The sequence below is a fragment of the Schistocerca nitens genome, chromosome 12, assembly GCF_023898315.1.
Source record: "Schistocerca nitens isolate TAMUIC-IGC-003100 chromosome 12, iqSchNite1.1, whole genome shotgun sequence".
In the NCBI taxonomy this organism is placed as follows: domain Eukaryota; kingdom Metazoa; phylum Arthropoda; class Insecta; order Orthoptera; family Acrididae; genus Schistocerca; species Schistocerca nitens.
Window position 1 is genome coordinate 141,733,862 of NC_064625.1, and position 24,180 is coordinate 141,758,041.

At 41.6% G+C, this 24,180-nt stretch overlaps 1 protein-coding gene across 3 annotated transcripts in view; it reads right to left on the minus strand.

Annotated features, from left to right (window-relative positions):
* The window catches only part of LOC126215129 (1,5-anhydro-D-fructose reductase-like), a 50,768-nt gene continuing 26,588 nt past the window's right edge, over positions 1-24,180 (minus strand). For all 3 annotated transcript variants that reach the window (XM_049941791.1, XM_049941792.1, XM_049941793.1), the window contains exons 5-8: positions 19,887-20,143; positions 7,996-8,155; positions 6,009-6,106; positions 1-223 (exon numbers count right to left, since the gene is read on the minus strand). In XM_049941791.1, the coding sequence (XP_049797748.1) occupies positions 181-223; positions 6,009-6,106; positions 7,996-8,155; positions 19,887-20,143 (558 nt within the window). In that variant the 3' untranslated portion in view covers positions 1-180. The remainder of the gene's footprint in view (positions 224-6,008; positions 6,107-7,995; positions 8,156-19,886; positions 20,144-24,180) is intronic.

Genomic DNA, 24,180 nt, shown 5'->3' on the forward strand with positions numbered 1-24,180 from the left:
TAGAAACATATATTTGTAATTTTTTCTGAAAGAATATATACATTTTTATATCACTGTTACAAATTTTTGCAGGGAAGACAACAATCACAAAAAATGGAGACCCACACACATGCTACCAGGCATTTCCCCAGATTTCCCTGTTAAAGCCTTCTGACAGTACCTTTTGCGAGTACTGAAGGATCAGTATCTTTCATGGTAAGGATACTCTGGATGCTTGGCTCGTCTGGAAAAAAAAAAAGAAAGAGTGAGAAGGTAATCTATATTACTTACACATACTAAATGAAACTACAAGGCATATTAGAAAATTAAAGGCCTTTCACTAATAGTAAAATATAAACTTTTAAGGCCAGAAAAATCATACTTATTAAAACAGTCTGTGCTATTCATTTGACCATAGCATAATAGTCCCAAGTATTGTAATAAGTGTAATATTTGCTGAAATTTAAATGTGTGCAACTCAGAACAATGTTGCAGTACTGTAGTGCCATCTACTGCTTACTTACAGAGCCACAGAAATCATTTTGAATTAGCTTTCCACTGACGTAGGGACATGCAAGGCAATACTGATTTAAAACACGTGGATAAAAATCCTATGGCAAGATCGCAAATTTTCTTTATGGATTACCAGTTTCGCTCATGGATGAGCCATCTTCAGATCAGTCTAAAATGTTGTTCACTGAATGACAATCTTTACTCATCATCATATTCTTATAGCCAAGTTGCCCTTGAGCAGTTTTCTATAATCTCCCTTCACCTGACTAGACATTTTTATGTTGTTCTTTGACATTGTCAATGAAGAGATTCATAGAAAACTGCTCAAGGGTGACTTAGTTCTAAGAATATGACAATATGTAACAATTGTCACACACTGAACAACATTTTAGATTGATCTGAAGGTGGCTCATCCTTGAATGGAAACCAGTGATCAATAAAGAAAATTTGTAATCCTGACGTAGGACTTTTATCCACGTTTTAAATCAACAGATCGCACACCTCCCCACAAACAGTGTCAAGAATAACACAGCAGTATTGATCCTGACTTATATTAAATACACTGAAGAAAGAAAAACCAAACTTACAGCACTTAGATTAAGTGATAGCTTTTGACAAAGGTTACTAGAATACAAGTACATTCTGAAATTTCGAAGGTAGTAGTGATAAAATACAGGGAGTGAAAGGTTATTTGCAACTTTTACAGAAATTGAGTTGCCATTATAAGATTCAAAGGACAGGAAGGGAAGCAGTGGAAAAAAAGGGAGTGAAATAGGATTGTAGACTATCCCTGATGTTATTCAATCTGTACACTGAGCAAGCTGTGAAGCAAACCAAGAAGAAATTTGGAGAAGGAATTAAAGTTCAGGTGAAAGAAACAAAAAGTTTACGATTGACTCATAGCAGCGTAATTCTGTCAGACAGCTAAGGATTTGATAGAGCAGCTGAACAGAGTGGACAGTATCTTGACAAGAGGTTGTAAGATGAACTTCAACAGAGTGTAAAGGTAATGGAGTGCTACTGAATAAAAATCAGGTGATTCCGAGAGAATTAGATTCAGTAACTAGGCACTAAAAATAGTAGAGGGGTTTTGATATTTCATCAGCAAAATAGCTGATGTTGGCAAAAGAAAAGAACATATAAAATACAGACTGGCCATAGCAAGAAAATCTTTTCTGAAAACAAGAAATTTGTTAACATTAAATATAATATTAGATGCTACGAAGTCTTTTCTAAAGAAGTCTTAAGTGTGGCACTGCATAGGTTTCTTATGAGGATGATAAACAGTTGAGATAAGAAGAGAATAGAAACTTTTAAAGTGTGTGCTACAGAAGAATGCTGAAAATTAGAATGGTAGACTGAGCAACTAAAGAAGAGGTATTAAATCAAATAAAACACAATGCAAGAGAATATTGCCATTTATGAATCATTAACGAAATTTAAGGGGCGCTCATCCTACAAACAATTCAACCCAACAGAAAGAGCGATGTCTGGTATTAAAATTTATAAATTGTCCGAGTCAAGTTCAGGATACTGCTATTAATTTAACATATAAAAAGGTAGTGACAAACGTGATGCTAGTGGTGGTGCCTCTGAAAGTGTAGTTCTAGAACTATCACAGTCGGTATTACACAAAGGGCATACTCTACATTTAGATAACTGGTTTTCTTCACTGAAACTTTTCAAAACTCTCCTGACCAATAAAACTAATGTGATTGGAACAGTGCGCTCAAACAGAAAAAATATGCCCACAGACTTCCTGAAGGCAAAATAAAAGAAGGGAGAATATACAGTGAGGAGTTGCTATGGCACTAAAATGGAAAGATAAACAAGACGTTTACATGCTTTCCACAAAACATTAAACAGCAGAAATGATTGCCACAGACACTCCTCTCCATAATGCGTCGCAGAAACCGAAATGTGTCGTCAAATACAATAGAGGCATGATTGGAATTGATGAGAAAATGTATGAAAGGATACCGCAAGATATTCTTTTACCTATTTGATGTTGCTTTATTTAACACGTAAATTTAGTATTACAAAATACATTGCGGCAAACAACAGAGCCACGCAGAATATAGGATTCACATTGTAGAATCATTGCTGAAAAGTACACGTTTACCGGAATATAATCGGAAGGGACGATTAGCATCCGGCGATATACCACAAAGACTGCACGCACAGCATTGGGCACATTTTCCCAAACATATTGATCCAACGCCATCAAAAGTAAATCCTGCGAGAGCTTGTGTAGTGTGCAGAAAGCATAAACGACGCAGCGGAACAACGTGGGAATGCAAAAAGTGCAGGGTTGCATTAAGTGTGCCAGAAATAAAATGTTTGTGAATATATCGTTGCGTTTGAGACAATGAATGTTTCATTTCCAATGGGCAACTAATCATCATTATTTATGATACCTGTAAAAGTGTCACGTTACTGGTATCTCACACAGGTACCTACAAATCCCGAGGGCGTCTGCACGACTTCAAACGCCACCAGACGTAGTGCACCGCAGACTTAGTACGTGTAAGCGCTTGGAATCGTAAGGCGCATCTGTACCTTGCAGTCACTTACAGCTCACGCTAACCGAACTTAAATCATAACGCAAAGGGTTAAGTGAGTTTGAACACGGTGTTATAGTCGGCACATGAGCTACGGCACACAGCATCTCCGAAGTAGCGATGAAGTGGGTATTTTCCTGTACGACCATTTCACAAGTGTACTTTCAATATCAGGAATCTGGTAAAACATCAAATCTCTGACATCGCTACAGCCAGAAAAAGGTCGTGCCCGAACAGAACGAATGACGACCGAAAAGAATCATTCGACGTGACAGAAGTGCAACACTTCCGCAAATTGCTGCAGATTTCAATGCCGGGCCATCAACAAGTATCGATGTGCAAACCGTCGAATGTAACATCATTGATATCGGGTTCGAAACCAAAGGCCCACTCGTGTACCGTCGATGACTGCACGACACAAAGCTTTACGCCTCGCCTGCCACATCGTGTCGCAGCACTTCTTTGTGCTCGCGGGGGCCCTACACGATATTAGGCAAGTGTACCAGTTTCTTTGGCTCTTCAATATATGTATACACGGTGCCTGTCCCTTCAGACCTGTCCGAAAGAACAGACACTGTACAGAATCCGCACCTGTGATACATATCGTGTAACTGAATGTGGAGGGGGAAGAAAGGAAACAAAGGGGTAGGAACTAATGATGTCAGCTGTGTTGAGACTTTACGCAGACTCAGTAGCAATGAGTAAAACTTGTACTGGACTAGGAGTGTAACTCAGGATCTCCTGATTACTATAACCCAGGGGCGGGCAAACGTTGCACGCGGCTCACGAGCACACAGCGCTGCACGTGTGCTGCTCGCGTGCAATCGTCGACAGGGGCAGTGGCGATAGCCGGCACGTTGCGGCAGTGTAGTACCAGGCTAAGATGCGGACGTTGAAGCGAAGCGACCACTACGTAGTGAACGTTGTATTTCAATAACCGGAAAATGCAGAGTGAATCGAGGAAACAGAGAATTGGAGATTTGCTATCTTTTAAAAAGGAATGGGAGAATCATTTTTTTCTCTGTGCAAAAACGTGAAAATTGGAAATGTATAATATGTGACAGTATTCTGGCTGGTCAGCGGAAGTTTAATATTGAACGCCATTATAATAAATTTCAGTATGTTGCCGTTCTTGGTGCAATAAAAGAGGAATTTCTCAAGCGATTTGGGGATATATCTTTCTTATCCCAAGGTTTTGAATAGTTCTCGAGACAATCTGCTGTTTCTGTAGATGATATTCATCCCAGTTTGCAAATGGAATTAATAGATCTACAGTGTAATTCTCGTCTGAGAGACAAGTTCCTTTTGGCAAGACGTGTAATAGATTTTTATCATGACTTTCCACAGAAAGAGTTTCCTCGTCTCCATCGTGAAGCCATGAAGATAATGTCAATGTTTCGCTCGACATACGTTTGTGAGAGATTTTTTTCTGTTATGAAAGTCTCGGTTAAGAGCAAACATCAATAATGAAAATTTACATAACTGTTTGCGTTTGTCTGCATGTAGAAATTTTGTTGCAGACACTAAACGTATTGTAAACTCCACCTGTGATAATTAAATAAAACGTATCGTAGGTAATAGGTACTCTTTCAAACCATGATTACTTTCAAGCACTCCTACTAACCTTATTCCTTCATTCAATAAAGCAGGCCAGGAAACAAGACGCATTACAAAGGAAGAAGCGGTGAGACAGCATGGCGGGGAGGGGAGAGAAGCGGGTGGCCAGCTTGCCCCTGTGTGCGCGCAGAACATCTGTTAACTGCACACGTGCATGTGCACCGCAAACGTGCAGAATTCCTGCCTGCCCCTGCTATAACCACTGAGCCACTCTGACACAGTGTTTATTGAAAATGTGTTGACTATCTTGGCACACTCCCCGGATGACCCACATTCCCATGTAGTGCCACTTATCCACAGTCCTCCATGTTCGTTAACTGTAAATTCCTGATAGAGGTTGAACGCATTCACGTAACCGATTTGCGTCAGTGGGTAATGAATCACAACCTCCAGTGTGGATGCACATTTGTGTTCGACTTCCAGTGGGAACTTAAAATTAGCGAGCACAGAGGAAATGGATGGGACCTACGGATAGGGTACTCTAAGGTGGTAGTGGGAAACAGCTGGGGAGTGTACCGAGAGATTCTACGCATCTGCGATAAGCACTGTGCCCTTGTCACGCAGTGCTTAACTATCTAGTAAGCGAGCTATTCCAGGTTCGCGTCCTGGTCCGGCACACATTTGCACTTGTCGTCACTGATTCTGCATAAAGTCAAGATGCACCTGATCCCATTAGTTCCTTCCATTCCTTTTCCTTTCTCCCCCCTGCACCTTCAATTACATAATATATACAGGTTTACTAAGACCCAACGGTCTCGATGCAGTCACCCTCATGTCAGACAGTGCCGATTCTCTTGCCTGCAAATCAAATCCACGATGCTTGGGTGGGGAGTGGCTATGCCATCCCGACAGACTGAGGCAACTCCGTCCTGCCTCCCGACAAGACTGTGGAACCTGCCTGTTACAACGAACGGCAAAAAGCATCCGGCAGATGAGTATTTTTCGATTGCTATTCACAAGATGGAGAGGATTCATTTTCCTAAAATCATTACAGGCAATTAAGGTTCTGATGTGTGTTAATATTTAACCTTGTGGAAAAAAAGAAAAGACACGAGCACCAAAATCGTGGCTGCCATTTTCTGGAATGAGAAAGGTTGAAAAATTTAGTGCTGTATCACAAAAAGTGTTTCTAAGTCAAAAGCAATTATCTAGAGCAGTAAAGGATGTTTGTTGAAAATCAAAACCCATTAATAAAAGCTTTTTCTAGTGGGGATTTTGTTTTCTCTTTATGACTGTACGGCACTCACTTTTTGAATAAGCCTTGTCTTATTGTATAAAGGTATGAAACTACATACCACACTGCTTCAGGCACAACAATATACTTAGCAACAAACTTACTCTGGTGCGATAACATCATTAAACATTCGGCCCTTTGGTCCTTTGTCAAGAGCATCTAGTTCATCCATATCTTCTTGCGTCAGTTCAAAGTCAAAAACCTGAAAATTTCACAAGTGGTAATGTTATACTGTCATAATCAAACAACATGTTTTCATTTAACTGATTATTTGAGTCAGAAGATGACCTCAGAAACAGCATAAAAGTGTGTACAGCAGTTCGGGGGGGGGGGGGGGGGGGGGGGGGGGGAAAGAGTGAAAACTATGCTACAATGCAGGTATGCTAGTATGGGCAGCAGTAAAAGCACAATTGTGTATGGAGTGGGGAATATTGTGCTTATTTAGAGCTTTTGAGGTTGAATACTGATCTCGTAAATGCAAGCATTAAAATGTTCGATCAGCATGAGACGTCAATGTATCTCAAGTGTTGCATGTTAAGTCACAATTGGTGTGGAAAGTTTATTCACAGAATGTGGAGTACAAGAGATTATATTTTTGCATTTTGAAATATTACAGCCTTAGTGAAGGAGTTGAAAATACCAGTGTGGGAGATACAAACTGTTATTATATAAGATTACCCCACATTTGAAGCAACTGGTACACCACACCACAACAGCCTAGTGTGGAGAACCGCATCGAAACCGTCTTCGGACTAACAACAACCGTGTGGAAGATCCTCTCAGCCATATAGAGTTAGTGTGGCTACTGCAGAGTAGGTGAGAGAAGATCCCTCACAGCTGCAGTGGGCTTAGTATGGCCGCTTCACACATCAACCCATCACATAATGCGATTCTGTATACATTTTTCTGGGAATGCCTCAGTGTAGTCATAACTCTGTAGACAAGTATTGTTTTTGCCTGCATCTACTCGCATTTTGCAGTTGAAATGCTGACAATTGTGTTGCCAGCTGTCAGGAATTGTCTCTCAGCAACTGCACTACAGCCATTCCCAATTATACAGGTTCGGTACAAAGCTGAGGACACTGAAGAAGTCAATGTGAGCATCTATCGCCAGGTCCCCATAGACCCACACATAATGACCCACTGATTTTGCAATGGCAGAGCAGACACTCTGTAGTATACAGAGAAGTTGCAGCATTAGAAAATTGTAGCGAAATGCAGGAAGATCTGCAGCGGATAGGCACTTGGTGCAGGGAGTGGCAACTGACCCTTAACATAGACAAATGTAATGTATTGCGAATACATAGAAAGAAGGATCCTTTATTGTATGATTATATGATAGCGGAACAAACACTGGTAGCAGTTACTTCTGTAAAATATCTGGGAGTATGCGTGCGGAACGATTTGAAGTGGAATGATCATATAAAATTAATTGTTGGTGAGGCGGGTGCCAGGTTGAGATTCATTGGGAGAGTGCTTAGAAAATGTAGTCCATCAACAAAGGAGGTGGCTTACAAAACACTCGTTCGACCTATACTTGAGTATTGCTCATCAGTGTGGGATCCGTACCAGATCGGGTTGACGGAGGAGATAGAGAAGATCCAAAGAAGAGCGGCGCGTTTCGTCACAGGGTTATTTGGTAACCGTGATAGCGTTACGGAGATGTTTAATAAACTCAAGTGGCAGACTCTGCAAGAGAGGCGCTCTGCATCGCGGTGTAGCTTGCTGTCCAGGTTTCGAGAGGGTGCGTTTCTGGATGAGGTATCGAGTATATTGCTTCCCCCTACTTATACCTCCCGAGGAGATCACAAATGTAAAATTAGAGAGATTAGAGCGCGCACGGAGGCTTTCAGACAGTCGTTCTTCCCGCGAACCATACGCGACTGGAACAGGAAAGGGAGGTAATGACAGTGGCACGTAAAGTGCCCTCCGCCACACACCGTTGGGTGGCTTGCGGAGTATGAATGTAGATGTAGATGTCGATACACATGTTTTCTATAATTTACAGCCCCCCCCCCTCCCATTCCTTTGAGCAGCACAGCCTGTGTGCCAGTTTCTACTGCAACCAGTACACAAGGTATGATCACTTACATCAAAGTTCTGCTTGATGCGATCAGGGTTGACACTTTTCGGGATGACCACAATTCCTCGCTGCATGATGTGTCGTAGCAACACTTGGGCAGTCGTCTTCTTGTACTTCTCTGCAATACGTGACACTACCGCATCACTCATGGGACTCAAGCTCACTATCCTGAAAAGGAAAGCAAAGGAAGGACATCCACCCATTGATCTCGTTGAGGTTTCGACTCTAAAATGTTTTGCTTTCTTACAGAAAAGCTAGTATAACAGTGCCACTAAAGCATTATCAAGGGGTGTGGAGGTGGAAGTTGAGGGTTCACTATACAGGTACAGATAACTGGAAGCACAGAGAATACCAATGCTTCAGTTACTCACTCGTTCTCTCTAACCACCCGTCCTGACCAAAGCTGCAAAAGTTTTTCTTTTTCAGTTTTTATCCCATGAAATGTGGAAATTTGTGGTAAGGACTATGAGACCAAACTACGGAGGTCATCAGTCCCTAGGCCTACGCACTACTTAATCTAACTTATGCTAAGGACAACACACACACACCCATGCCCGAGGGAGGACTCCAACCTCCAACGGGGGTGAGCCCCGTGAACCGTGACAAGACGTCTCAGACCACACGGCTACCCCGTGCGGCTTTATCCCATAATATCAACACCTTATTTGAACCTTATATTCCATGCAATACTACCATGTAGAAGAAAGCACAAAAATAAAATTTATCTATAAGCAATATTAGGGATGGTGTGTGAGAGTACAGAATTTCTGCAGAATTAAATTCACAACTATATCCTTAAGAGTCAGATGTGTGTTTACTGTACCTTTGTCACCTACCAATGAGTAAATCTATCCATAGTTAATTTTATGTTAATGGCTATGCCTTTTATGTGGTAAGGAGGCATGCAGTTTCATACATATATCATATGATTGCAAATATTCGTTTGACGGACTCCTTGGGTGGCATGCAGTGGCTGCAGTTAGCCAGCAGTCACCTTTACATCGCAGCAAGTATGGTACGGAGCTTCTGACACCGCACGGACTGCTTAAGGATGGCCTCAGATTATAAATGTTCATGGTTATATGAACCAGATGAATGCTATTTCAAGCATATAAGTGGAAGAATAATTAAGTAATACCTGTATACTGTAACTAAACCTAGATCAAGAATGTTTTACAATTTTGCCACCCAGAACACTCTCAGGTGCTAGATTACTCTATCTCCAATTCATTTCATGGTTATTATTCCTCAATCAATCAATCAATCAATCATAATAATTATTTTATTATAGCTATTGTTTTCTGAACAACTGTAGTATCTATTTCACAATAAAATTCAGTTATCAGTTGCATAGATACTGCTACTTTGCTTTACTGATTTCAACAAGTTTATTATCTCCAGAAACCAGCCCGATGAATCTTGGACCTTGTCAACTGTGTGGTGGCTTGCATACCTCAGCAATATAGGTATCTTTACCATAGGCACAACCACAACAGAGGGGTGTCTGTTTAAAAGAGTGGTTCGTGAAGAGGGGCAGCTGACTTTTCAGTTGTCGCTGGGGCAACAGTCTGGATGACTGACTGACCTGGCCTTGCACCTTTTACCACAACCAAAACAGCCTTGCTGTGCTGGTATTGCAAATGGCTGAAAGAAAGGAGAAACTACAGCCATAATTTTCCCCGAGGTTATGGAGCTCTACTGTATGGTTAAAATTCGACATCCTCTTGGGTAAAATATTCCGGTAGTGAAATTACTGTTGTTCGGTCGGCCACACTTTCAAATACGCACGTGCCACCAATTATGCTGCTGGATTTCCTACAGCCACCACCACAACATGAGGGCACTGCCACGAACAATTAAGTCGCTGCCAATGAGATAGATGCAGGCACCCCCCTCTCCGGAACTCCAGCAACGGGTCAACTGAAGTTCAAACGTTCATGCACTGACCTCATTTGTGTGTTTGCAAGTTGAGTAACATTTACAGACTTTCATAGTGGCCAGGACTCAACATCTTCAGAATAGACATTGTACTGAAGAGTGACAAGCTTATAAATCTTGTGTGTCTATAAATATTTATACATTCAAATTTACTGTTAGCAACGTGAGCTGCAATGGAGTTATGTATTATTTTTGCTATTTGGTATTAAATATAAAATAAATTAACATCTGAACTCTCTGTTCATGAGCAGCATCCGTTCCTCACTCCTGTATCCACTAAAGAATCACAGAGCATGTCAACGAAGTCATAAAAAACAGTGCTCCATTTAAATCTCCAGGCAGGGACTACTTAGGAGAGTCATCGTCAGGAGAAACAAAGGTGCCTTTCTAAAGACTTGAGTGTGGAATGTCAGATCCCTTAATCAGGCAGGTAGATAAGAAAATTTAAGAAGGGAAACGGATTGACAGAAGTTAGATTTAGTGGGAATTAGTGAAGTTCAGTGGCATGGGGTAAAGGACCTCTGGCCAGGTGAATACAGGGTTATGAATACAAAATCAGATAGGGGGAACACAGGAGCAGGTTTAATAATGAATAAGAAAATAGATTTGGGTAAGTTACTATGAACAGCATAGTGAAAATACTATTGTAGCCATGTACCGCATCAGTACAAATTTAAATACCAACTAGCTCCGCAGAGGATGAAGAGATTGAAGAACGGTATGATGAAATAAACAAAATTATTCAGAGAGTTAGGACAGACAAAAATTTAATTGTGATGGAGGACTGGAATTAGATAGCAGGAAAATGTAGAGAAGGAAAAAAAAGTAGATGAATATGGACTTGGGAAAGGAATGAAAGAAGAAACTGCCTGACAGAATTTTACACAGAGCACAATTTAATCATTGCTAACACCTGGTTTAAGAATGATGAGAGAAGGCTGTGTATGTAGAGGAGACCTAGAGACACCAGAAGATCTAAGATTGATTATATAATAATACGACAGAGATTACACAACAAAATTTTAAATTGTAAGGCCTTTCCAGGGGCACATGTGGACTATGACCATATTTATTAATTATGAATTATAGATTAAAACTAAAGAAATTGCACACAGATAGCAAATTAAGGAGATAGGATCTGGATAAGTTGAAAGGACAAGAGGTTGTCGAGGATTTCAGAGGGAGCATTAGGCAACGGTTTACTAGAACAGGGGAAAGGAATACAGTAGAAGATGAATAGGTAGTGTTAAGAGATCAAATAGTAAAGGCACCAGACGATCTAATAATTAAAAAGACAAGGCCTAGTAGAAATCCTTGGATAACAAAACACACATTGAATCTAATTGAGGAAAGGATAAAATATAAAAATGCAGTCAATGAAGCATGCAAAATGGAATACAAACGTCTAAGAAATGAGACTGATAGAAAATGCACAAATGTTGAGCAGGAATGATGGCTACACGACTATCAGTTTAATAAATTGTGTAAGACTAGCATCATATTTTACTAGTGGAAAAATAGACACTGCCTATAGGAAAATTAAAGTGACTTTTGGAGAAAAGAGAGGCAGCTGTACGAATATCAAGAGCTCACATGGAAAACCAATACGAAGCAAGCAAAGAATGGAAAGCCGAAGGTGGAACGAATACATACAGTGTCATAGGAAGATGAACTTTAAGACAATATAAATGGAAGAGGACATAGATGAGGACGAGACCAGAGTTATGATACTGCCAGAAAAATTTGACAGGGCCCCCTGGAATAGACAACATTCTGTCAGGACTACTGATAGCTTTGGGAGAGCCGGCCATGACAAAACTCTTCCATCCGTGTGCAAGGTGTATGAGATAGGCAAAATACCCTCAGACTTCAAGAGGAATGTAATAATTCCAATTCCAAACAAAGCAGGTGCTGACAGGTGTGAAAACTACTAGTTTAATAAGTCATGTTTGCAAAAATACTGACAAATTATTTACAAAAAAATAATGGAAAAACTGGTAGAAGCAAATGCCAGTAAAGACCAGTCTGGACTTCGGGGAAATGTAGCAACATGCATGGCAATACTGACCCTATGACTTCTCACAGAAGATACGCGAAGGAAAGGCAAACCTACATTTTTATAGCATTTGTAGACTTGGAGAAAGCTTTTGACAATGTTGACTGGACTACTCTCTTTAAAATTTTGAAAGTAGTGGGGGTAAAATACAGATAGCAGAAGGCCATTTACAACTTCTATAGAAACCTGAAAGCAGTTATAAAAGACGAGCAACACGAAAGACAAGCAGTGATTGAGAAGGGAGTGGGACAGGGTTGTCTCTACACTGAGTAAGCAGCAAAGGAAACCAAAGAAAAATTTGGAGTAGGAATTCAAGTTCAGTGAGAAGAAATAAAAACCTTGAGTTTTGTCACTGACATTGTTGTACTCTCAGAGACAGCAAAGGGCTTGGAGGAGCAGTTGAACAATATGGACAGTCTCTTGAAAGGAGGATACAAGATGAACATAAACAAAAGCAAAACAAGGATAATGGAATATAGTCAAATTAAATCAGGTGATGCTGAGGGAATCAGATTAAGAAAAGAGACTTAAAGTAGCAGATAGGTTTTGTTATTTGGGAAGCAAAATAACTGATGATGACTGAAGTGGAGAGGATGCAAAATGTAGACTGGCAACGCGAAGAAAAGCGTTTCTGAAGAAGTGAAATTTGCAAACATTGAATATAGGTTTTAAGTGTCATGGTGTCTTCTCTGAAAGTATTTGTATGGAGTGTAGCCATGTGTGGAAGTGAAACATGGATGATAAACAGTGTAAACAAGAAAGATAATAGAGCTTTTGAAACGTGGTGCTGAAAAGAATGCTGAAGAAAAATGGTCCAAATGGCTCCAAGCCTTATGGGACTTAACATCTGAGGTCATCAGTACCCCAGACTTAGAACTAAGAGGTGCATTCAAAAAGTTCTAAGGCCTCCGATTTCTTTCTCCAGACTGGAAAGAGATAGAAACATGTGCATTGTTTTAAAATGAGGCCGCGTTCATTGTCAATACGTCCCAGAGATGGCAGCACCGTACGGCAGATGGAATTTTACCACCAGCAGCAAGAATGAGAACTGTTTTAATTACTTAAAATGGCGATGTTTTCCTTACTTGAACAGCGTGCAATCATTCGTTTTCTGAATTTGCGTGGTGTGAAAACAATTGAAATTCATCAACAGTTGAAGGAGACATGTGGTGATGGAGTTATGGATGTGTCGAAAGTGCGTTCGTGGGTGCGACAGTTTAATGAAGGCAGAGCATCATGTGACAACAAACCGAAACAACCTCGGGCTCGCACAAGCCGGTCTGACGACATGATCGAGAAAGTGGAGAGAATTGTTTTGGGGGATCGCCGAATGACTGTTGAACAGATCGCCTCCAGAGTTGGCATTTCTGTGGGTTCTGTGCACACAATCCTGCACGACGACCTGAAAATGCGAAAAGTGTCATCCAGGTGGGTGCCACAAATGCTGACGGACGACCACACGGCTGCCCGTGTGGCATGTTGCCAAGCAATGTTGACGTGCAACGACAGCATGAATGGGATTTTCTTTTCGTCGGTTGTGACAATGGATGAGACGTGGATGCCATTTTTCAATCCAGAAACAAAGCGCCAGTCAGCTCAATGGAAGCACACAAATTCACCGCCACCAAAAAAATTTCGGGTAACCGCCAGTGCTGAAAAAATGATGGTGTCCATGTTCTGGGACAGTGAGGGCGTAATCCTTACCCATTGCGTTCCAAAGGGCACTACGGTAACAGGTGCATCCTACGAAAATGTTTTGAAGAACAAATTCCTTCCTGCACTGCAACAAAAACACCCGGGAAGGGCTGCGCGTGTGCTGTTTCAACAAGACGACACACCCGCACATCGAGCTAACGTTACGCAACAGTTTCTTCGTGATAACAACTTTGAAGCGATTCCTCAGGCTCACTACTCACCTGACCTGGCTCCTAGTGACTTTTGGCTTTTTCCAACAATGAAAGACACTCTCCATGGCCGCACATTCACCAGCCGTGCTGCTATTGCCTCAGCAATTTTCCAGTGGTCAAAACAGACTCCTAAAGAAGCCTTCCCTGCTGCCGTGGAATCATGGCGTCACAGTTGTGAAAACTGTGTACGTCTGCAGGGCGATTACGTCGAGAAGTAATGCCAGTTTCATCGATTTCGGGTGAGTAGTTAATTAGAAAAAAAATTGGAGGCCTTATAACTTGAATGCACCTCGTACTTAAACCCAACTAACCTAAGGACATCACACACATCCGTGCCGAGGCAGGATTCGAACCTGCGACCATAGCAGCAGCATGTTTCCGGACTGAAGCGCCTAGAACCACTCGGCCACAGCGGCTGGCTATGATGAAGATTAGCTGGGTATACCAGTTAGTTAATGAGGAGACACTGAACAGAATTGGCGAGGCAAGAAATTTGTGGGACAACTTGACTACAAAAATGAATTGGTTGATAGTACACATACTGAGATATCAAGGGATCACCAACTTAGTATTGAAGGGTATAGTGGGAGGGAAACAAGAGATGATAACAGAAAGCAGATTCAGAAGGCTGTAGGTTGCAGTAGTTACTCGGAGATGAAGAGGCTTGCACACGATAAGAGTAGCATGGAGAGCTGCATCAAACCAGTCTTTGGACTGAAGACCACAGCAACATTGTCTTCAGAAGCCTACAAAATTAGGGCTATTACAAATCATTAGTCCTTGGCCATACATTTATGTAAAATATGAGTACTGCATTATAGAAACTAACTTATTATTGGTTTAGCAAATGTCAATATCTTCTTCACAGAAATGTAACACTATGACCTGTCCAAAACAGTACATTCTGTATGTGATTATTGTAAGCACAGATTGATAATTTACAGCATCCAAACCACGTGTGTATACATGTCAAACTGTTGTGTCAGCAGCAAAGACACATACAAAAAGCTCAAATAATAAGTATAACTAAGGTGTAAAATAGTTATCTATAACCATGCACCTTGCCGTTGGTGGGGAGGCTTGCGTGCCTCAGCGATACAGATAGCCGTACCGTAGGTACAACCACAACGGAGGGGTATCTGTTGAGAGGCCAGACAAACATGTGGTTCCTGAAGAGGGGCAGCAGCCTTTTCAGTAGTTGCAAGGGCAACAGTCTGGATGATTGACTGATCTGGCCTTGTAACAATAACCAAAACGGCCTTGCTGTGCTGGTACTGCGAACGGCTGAAAGCAAGGGGAAACTACGGCCGTAATTTTTCCCGAGGGCATGCAGCTTTACTGTATGATTAAATGATGATGGCGTCCTCTTGGGTAAAATATTCCGGAGGTAAAATAGTCCCCCATTCGGATCTCCGGGCGGGGACTACTCAAGAGGACGTCGTTATCAGGAGAAAGAAAACTGGCATTCTACGGATCGGAGCGTGGAATGTCAGATCCCTTAATCGGGCAGGTAGGTTAGAAAATTTGAAAAGGGAAATGGATAGGTTAAAGTTAGATATAGTGGGAATTAGTGAAGTTCAGTGGCAGGAGGAACAAGACTTCTGGTCAGGTGACTACAGGGTTATAAACACAAAGTCAAATAGGGGTAATGCAGGAGTAGGTTTAATAATGAATAGGAAAATAGGAACACGGGTAAGCTACTACAAACAGCTTAGTGAACGCATTATTGTGGCCAAGATAGATACGAAGCCCACACCTACTACAGTAGTACAAGTTTATATGCCAACTAGCTCTGCAGATGACGAAGAAATTGAAGAAATGTATGATGAAATAAAAGAAATTATTCAGATAGTGAAGGGAGACAAAAATTTAATAGTCATGGGTGACTGGAATTCGGTAGTAGGAAAAGGGAGAGAAGGAAACGTAGTAGGTGAATATGGATTGGGGGTAAGAAATGAAAGAGGAAGCCGCCTGGTAGAATTTTGCACAGAGCACAACTTAATCATAGCTAACACTTGGTATAAGAATCATGAAAGAAGGTTGTATACATGGAAGAACCCTGGAGATACTAAAAGGTATCAGATAGATTATATAATGGTAAGACAGAGATTTAGGAACCAGGTTTTAAATTGTAAGACATTTCCAGGGGCAGATGTGGACTCTGACCACAATCTATTGGTGATGACCTGTAGATTAAAACTGAAGAAACTGCAAAAAGGTGGGAATTTAAGGAGAAGGGACCTGGATAAACTGAAGGAACCAGAGGTTGTAGAGAGATTCACGGAGAGCATAAGGGAACAATTGACAGGAATGGGGGAAAGAAATACAGTAGAAGAAGAATGGGTAGCTTTGAGGGATGAAGTAGTGAAGGCAGCAGAGGATCAAGTAGGTAAAAAGACGAGGGCTAGTAGAAATCCTTGGGTAACAGAAGAAATACTGAATTTAATTGATGAAAGGAGAAAATATAAAAATGCAGTAAATGAAGCAGGCAAAAAGGAATACAAACGTCTCAAAAATGAGATCGACAGGAAGTGCAAAATGGCTAAGCAGGGATGGCTAGAGGACAAATGTAAGGATGTACAGGCTTATCTCACTAGGGGTAAGATAGATACCACATACAGGAAAATTAAAGAGACCTTTGGAGAAAAGAGAACCACTTGCATGAACATCAAGAGCTCAGATGGAAACCCAGTTCTAAGCAAATAAGGGAAAGCAGAAAGGTGGAAGGAGTATATAGAGGGTCTATACAAGGGCGATGTACTTGAGGACAATATTATGGAAATGGAAGAGGATGTAGGTGAAGATGAAATGGGAGATACGATACTGCGTGAAGAGTTTGACAGAGCACTGAAAGACCTTAGTCGAAACAAGGCCCCCGGAGTAGACAACATTCCATTGGAACTACTGACGGCGCTGGGAGAGCCAGTCCTGACAAAACTCTACCATCTGGTGAGCAAGATGTATGAAACAAATACCCTCAGACTTCAAGAAGAATATAATAATTCCAATCCCAAAGAAAGCAGGTGTTGACAGATGTGAGAATTACCGAACAATCAGTTTAATAAGCCACAGCTGCAAAATACTAACGCGAATTATTTACAGACGAATGGAAAAACTAGTAGAAGCCGACCTCGGGGAAGATCAGTTTGGATTCCGTAGAAATACTGAAACACGTGAGGCAATACTGACCTTACGACTTATCTTAGAAGAAAGATTAAGGAAAGGCAAACCTACGTTTCTAGCATTTGTAGACTTAGAGAAATGCTTTTGACAATGTTGACTGGAATACTCTCTTTCAAATTCTAAAGGTGGCAGGGGTAAAATACAGGGAGCGAAAGGCTATTTACAATTTGTACAGAAACCAGATGGTAGTTATAAGAGTCGAGGGGCATGAAAGGGAAGCAGTGGTTGGGAAGGGAGTAAGACAGGGTTGTAGCCTCTCCCCGATGTTATTCAATCTGTATATTGAGCAAGCAGTAAAGGAAACAAATGAAAAATTCGGAGTAGGTATTAAAATCCATGGAGAAGAAATAAAAACTTTGAGGTTCGCCGATGACATTGTAATTCTGTCAGAGACAGCAAAGGACTTGGAAGAGCAGTTGAACGGAATGGACTGAGTCTTGAAAGGAGGATATAAGATGAACATCAACAAAAGCAAAACGAGGATAATGGAATGTAGTCAAATTAAGTCGGGTGATGCTGAGGGAATTAGATTAGGAAATGAGACACTTAAAGTAGTAAAGGAGTTTTGCTATTTGGGGAGTCAAATAACTGATGATGGTCGAAGTAGAGAGGATATAAAATGTAGACTGGCAATGGCAAGGAAAGCGTTCCTGAAGAAGAGAAATTTGTTAACATCGAGTATAGATTTAAGTGTCAGGACGTCGTTTCTGAAAGTATTTGTATGGAGTGTAGCCATGTATGGAAGTGAAACATGGACGATAACTAGTTTGGACAAGAAGAGAATAGAAGCTTTCGAAATGTGGTGCTACAGAAGAATGCTGAAGATAAGGTGGGTAGATCACGTAACTAATGAGGAGGTATTGAATAGGATTGGGGAGAAGAGAAGTTTGTGGCACAACTTGACTAGAAGAAGGGATCGGTTGGTAGGACACGTTTTGAGGCATCAAGGGATCACAAATTTAGCATTGGAGGGCAGCGTGGAGGGTAAAAATCGTAGAGGGAGACCAAGAGATGAATACACTAAGCAGATTCAGAAGGATGTAGGTTGCAGTAGGTACTGGGAGATGAAGAAGCTGGCACAGGATAGAGTAGCGTGGTGAGCTGCATCAAACCAGTCTCAGGACTGAAGACCACAACAACAACAACAACAACATAATACATTTGAAAAATATGGCACATAGTATTAATATCTAAAAGGAATAAGCTAATTCGTTTTATAAGACATGCTATACAATCAAAATTGTGTGTATTTTTCAATGCAGGCTGACATCCAACAAATCTTTTGAATGTAACGTTTAGAGGACAGACTTTCCATACATGGTATTTGTTGTTTTGTTAACCTTTATTTTGTCAAAAGTGACATAATGAATCCCCGACTATCATAATAAATAAGTATACGGTTTTTTTTTTTTTTTTTTTTTTTGGCTTCTCCCATTCCACATCACGGTGGCTCTGTTCGCGCTCGCAACTCGTGCGCTGTACACTGTGCTTCACCGCCTAGCTCGGCATGTGCAGTGCGGCCACTACTGGTTGTGGCTCACCCAGTGGCTCTGTGTTGCGCTGAGTTGCTGGCATGTTCTTGTTACATGGCACAGGATGTCTTTCATCGTTCAACATTTTTTTCCCTGGCTACCAGCCCTACTGACATTATGGTTTTAGCTATGATGGTTGGACATTCTATACTGTTTACAGTGTTTTTAACATTTATATGCACCTGATGATATGGCTAAAAGGCACAGAACCAGTAGTGCCTTTATAATATTGGTTCACAATACATTGTCTGCAGAGGTTTTGCTATAAAATGTACTATCATAGTGGTGGATGCCCTGAACACAGTGTCGTTTGTGGCCTACATTATTTGTTGGGTATATTTCTAACTGTCTCTTCCTACAGTTTCCGCCCTCTACAGCTCTCACTAGTACCATGGAAGTTAGTCATTGATGGCTCAACATGTCCTAACATTCTGTCCCTTCTTCCACGTTCCCCTCCTCACTGGTTCTGCAGGGATACTCCTCATTCCTTACCTTATCAGTCGACCTAATTTTCAACGCCCTTCTACAGCACCGTATGTCAAACACTTTGATTCTCTTTTTTCCCATTTTTCCCACTGTTCCCAATCCATTTCCATACAATGTCTATGGAATAAAAGTGAAATTATGTGGGGGTATCAAACAATATTTGTGGCCGGGTTCTCGGTAGCCGAGACGCAGCACGTGTCAATGACAGCAGTAGAAGTAACGTCAGGTGTGTCCCAGGAAAATGAACATTCTCAGATGTTCCTTCTTCACTATAAGTCAGATGCCAGCAGGCTTCTCTTGGCCACGAATGCTCTGTTTGCCTGTTCTAATCCACTTTTCACATCTTCCTTGCTTTGCCTTTCATGTGTTACTTTGCTCCCTAAAAACAAACTTAAAACTCCACCTGAACAGGCCGTGAAGGGCCAACGGTACTGACCAGCCGCCGTGTCATCCTCAGCCCAAAAGTGCCACCGATTTGGATACGGAGGGGCAGCATACCGCTCTCCCAGCTGTATGTCAGTTTACAACACCGGAGTTACTTTGCTTCCCAGGTATGAGAAATCCTTCGTTTCACCTATTTCACGGTAGTCCCTACGTTCGTTTGTCTCCCAAGCCGTAGTGCATGCTCATTAGACAATTTATTCCATTTAAAACGGCCTGCAATTCTTCATCACTTTCACTAATTATAGCAATGTCATGAGCAAATCTCATCATTGACATTCTTTGACAATGAATTCTAATACTACTCCTGAATGTAACACTGGCAAAGTGTGCAATAAAGTACTGTTTAAGCTTACTTGCTAACATCACCTCCTCTCGCACGGACTAAGTTGGCCATCTGCGGAGAGCCCAAGGGAGCGTACGCACAGACTGTCACGTCGAGCGCTTTGCAAAAGGCTGCCAGCTCCCGCTGCTGGAAGTAGACGTGCAGCTCCACCTGAAGGTTGGCAGGCTTGATGCGGGCGGCCTGCCAGATGCGCTTTATCTGACTAGAGCTGAAATTTGACAGCCCGATCGAACGGGTTCGACCGGCGTCTACTTGAGCTTCCATTGCCTGGGAAATGACAAAAATCGTACAAGAATTAGTGACACACAGAATGCTGAAGTGATGTCTTTCACCCTCATGTACATTACTCAGTGTTCCCACAGAACTACACATTTGTCAAATTTAGTGCAGTAATAATGGGCTTCGGACTCTCTTCACCAAATTATTTCGGTTTCTGCCGAATGAAGAAAGTAATTAAATAAACTGCATAAAGCTGCATCTCAAATCCAGTTCATTTCACCCACATCCAGTGTAAACAGTCACATATTATTACTACAAGAACTCTCTACAGCAGGCTGTTTACAGTCAAGCACTCCTAAACAGGCAGCTGAGTACCTGCTGTAGGTTTGCTAGCAGACTCTCAGCACACAATAAAATAATTTTGGCTAGTGAGAAGGTTATGACAGAATGTGCAACTGTAACAGAATGTATTTAAAGTTCTATCTCAATAAGAAACACCAACATTTTATTATATCTGCTGAATGCAACATTCGTTTTTATTCAACAACAAAGAAGTACTGGGAACAAACAATGTATACTGAGATTTCATGAATGATAGATTGATTGATTATGTTCTTTTATATTATATAATTACAAAACACACTCAAATGAGTATTTTACAATGCCATAATCAATTTCAACCAGGCAGTTAGTCTAGTGGTTAGTGTTGCTGCCTCTAGATCCAGGGTCCCAATTTCAATTTCCGGCCAGGTCGGAGATTATGTTACCCCCGTCACCATCGACACGCAACTTACCAACGTGGCATCAAATAAAAGGATTTGCACCCCAGATAATGTCTCCCGACCGATAATGCCTTGTGCACATTCCATTTCAGTGATTATCTTCAGACCGGCACCCACTGTCATGGACCACTTCAGTGCTTCAACCCACTTCCGCAAAGCGATGACAAAAGCCAAGGACACTGACTACCCTTCAAGAACTTCGACAGAATGGGGGAATGTGGCATAATCAGCTCCAGGGCCAGACTTGTCACAGCAGAGCTAAGTAATGAAGTGTAGCCCTCGTTGGACACAACTGTGAAGATGGTGAGGTACCTGTGATGCGGCTGTCAACACCGTCACTGGGCCTCAAACCACTGACTGCTGCCCGACTGCCCGGGCTCTCAGAAGCACTGTACTCTGCCACCACTGTTGGTCTACTTGCAGTAGTCAAGCCAATTTCACGTATTTTGATACTCGAGTCTAGAAGCATCCGTCCCTGCATTGCTAGTGTCTGGCACATTCAGCCACAGCTGTCAACCTGCAGGTATGGAGTATGGGTTATTGGCACACCTTGCTGCCTTCTTTGTAATGACAGCAGTCACTGCAACTAGGTCTGAATACGAGTTGGTTATTCGAGACATAGCCCAGCCCGACACAGCACCGGCAGGCACGCACTGCACTAACAATGGTGGCACTGTGAGGTCAATGTGAAAGCATATTTGCCACACTCACTAAATTCCACAGAGATCGACAACTGTGGCCAAGAAGACTGAACATTTGTGAGTAATAACCAATAAAGGGCACTTGAATCTATGGACTGCTTACTTCTACTGCAGCTGCATCCATCTCTGGTAGAGAACCACTCTCCCACACCAAGCCACCCCTCACCCATACCAAGCCATCCCATCACCGTTATAATACACAGAAAGAGAACACAAAGAATCATCACAAAATCTAGAAAATCTGTCTACATATACACATACATATTCTAAGAGCCAATGCAAACACTTTTGTCAATGGATGTCCATTTCAATTCCATGTTATTGTCACATCCTAATCCTCTTCTAAATTTTAATTTTGTGTGTGTGTGTGTGTTTGTGTATATATATCTGGGGGGGGGGGAGGCCTCTCGCGTGTATGCTCATGGTGAATATTTGATGTGGAACATGTCATCTCAACAAACATAGAACACACAAAAAAATGAAAAAAAAAATTCCATTTGTGAAAGAATGTACTGACAGACTAAGGTTAATAACCCAAGCTGCTTAGAGATGCCTGAAAAATATACATGTGTACACCACACACGTACTTCTGATTATTTCTTTTTCAAAATAACACTTTTTGCTTAACTTACTAGTAACCCACTTTTTGCTTAACTGACTAGTAACCACAGATCATCATCCTGTAAGATATCAGTGAATGAAAATATGCAAAATATGCTTGCTTATTAACTTTTACATCCCCAAATGTGGTGGCTACTCTTACGCCAGAAGTAGCTGAACCTAAACTTTTAGCAAGTCTGGTGTCTGTTTTCTCCATGTTACGTTTTTCTCAATACGCATCTCTAAAAACTTGAACTTTCTACCTCATTTATTGTTTCTTATTGGTATACTGTGTTCATAGGAGACGTCTGCAAACCACTGAAGTGTGTGGCAAAGGGTAACTTTCGCAAGGACATCATTTACTATTTTCTCTGTTCATGGTTGTTTATTTGGCGCCACATCAATATTTGTATCATTTGCAAAGAGGTTTAATTTTACTTCCTGCTTCATATAAAATGACACTGGAGATCATCAGCTCCAGGCCACAAGCTCTCTCTGGCACTAACTCCCAGCTAGCCAGGATGTGGTTCCTTCCTTTGCACTTTTTAGTTCCATAACAATAAACTTACTTCTCAAACATGGCATCTCTTGGCCTTGTGAAGACTGATTTGCCTCATAAAATAATCTGTGTGCCAATTCGTGTACTCCGAACAGGGAATAAACTTTCTTTTCTTCACAAAAATCCTCATCTTACAATTTAATACCCTCTAAAGGAACATTACGTCTTTCAACAGAACTTGGAAAATCTGACACTGAAATGTCCAGCAATATCGCAGAACACAATACATGAAATTAATGTGCAACCTGGTACAGGGTATATTTCATATTCCTAATTTGTCTCTTCAGTATTTACACTGTCTTTTGGTTTTGTACGCTTAATTTTCACTTTTCATTATTTTTCCCATTGCTGATTTTGCTACAAAGTCAAACTGACTGTTCCGTAAAATGTTTTGGATTGTAATGTGGGTTGGATACTTTTTACCTGCTACAATAATCAGAAAATTGTAACCAGACTGTGTCAACATTATTCCTGTTTTAGAACTGGTACCAACTGATCAATCACAGAAATCAGATAAGTACTCCAGCCACTATTTCTAATATTGTCCAGATATTAGACTGTGCCCACCTGTCAAAAGCCTGAATAACCAGCTTTTGCAGAGTTCATGAGGTTCTGGATCGTACTGACAGGGATGTGGAGTCATGCCAATTCCAGTGCTGTGGCAACTGTACCAAGTTGAGGATACGGGGTGCAAACAGCCCAATCGAGGGGGTTCCACAGATCCTCAACTGAGTTTAAATCCGAGGAATTTGGTGGCCACAGGAGTACAGTAAACTCATCCTGCTGCTCTTAAATCCATGCACACGCACTGCAAGCTGTGTGACATACTCCAGTGTCCTGTTGGTACATCTACATCTACATACATACTCCACAATCCACCATACGGTGTGTCGTGGAGGGTACCTCGTACCACAACTAGCATCTTCTCTCCCTGTTCCACTCTCAAACAGAATGAGGGAAAAATGACTGCCTATATGCCTCTGTACGAGCCCAAATCTCCCTTATCTTATCTTTGTGGTCTTTCCACGAAATGTAAGTTGGTGGCAGTAAAACAGTACTGCAGTCAGCCTCAAGTGCTGGTTCTCTAAATTTCCTCAGTAGCAATTCACAAAAAGAACGCCTCCTGCCGTCCAGAGACTTCCACCAGAGTTCCTGAAGCATTTCCGTAACACTTGTGTGATGATCAAACCTACCAGTAACAAATTGCTTCTGTGTCCTCCCCCAATCCGACCTGATAGGGATCCCAAACGCTCGAGCAGTACTCAAGAATAGGTCGTATTAGTGTTTTATAAGTGGTCTGTAGATGCCAGTGTGCTCAGGGAAAACAAACAGCATAAGAGGACGGTGGGGGGCAGTGGGAGAGGGGGTGCGGGAGGGGGGGGGGGGAGGAAGGGGCATAGTCCCCAACAGTAGATGCATACTTTTCTCAATCCATTATACCTT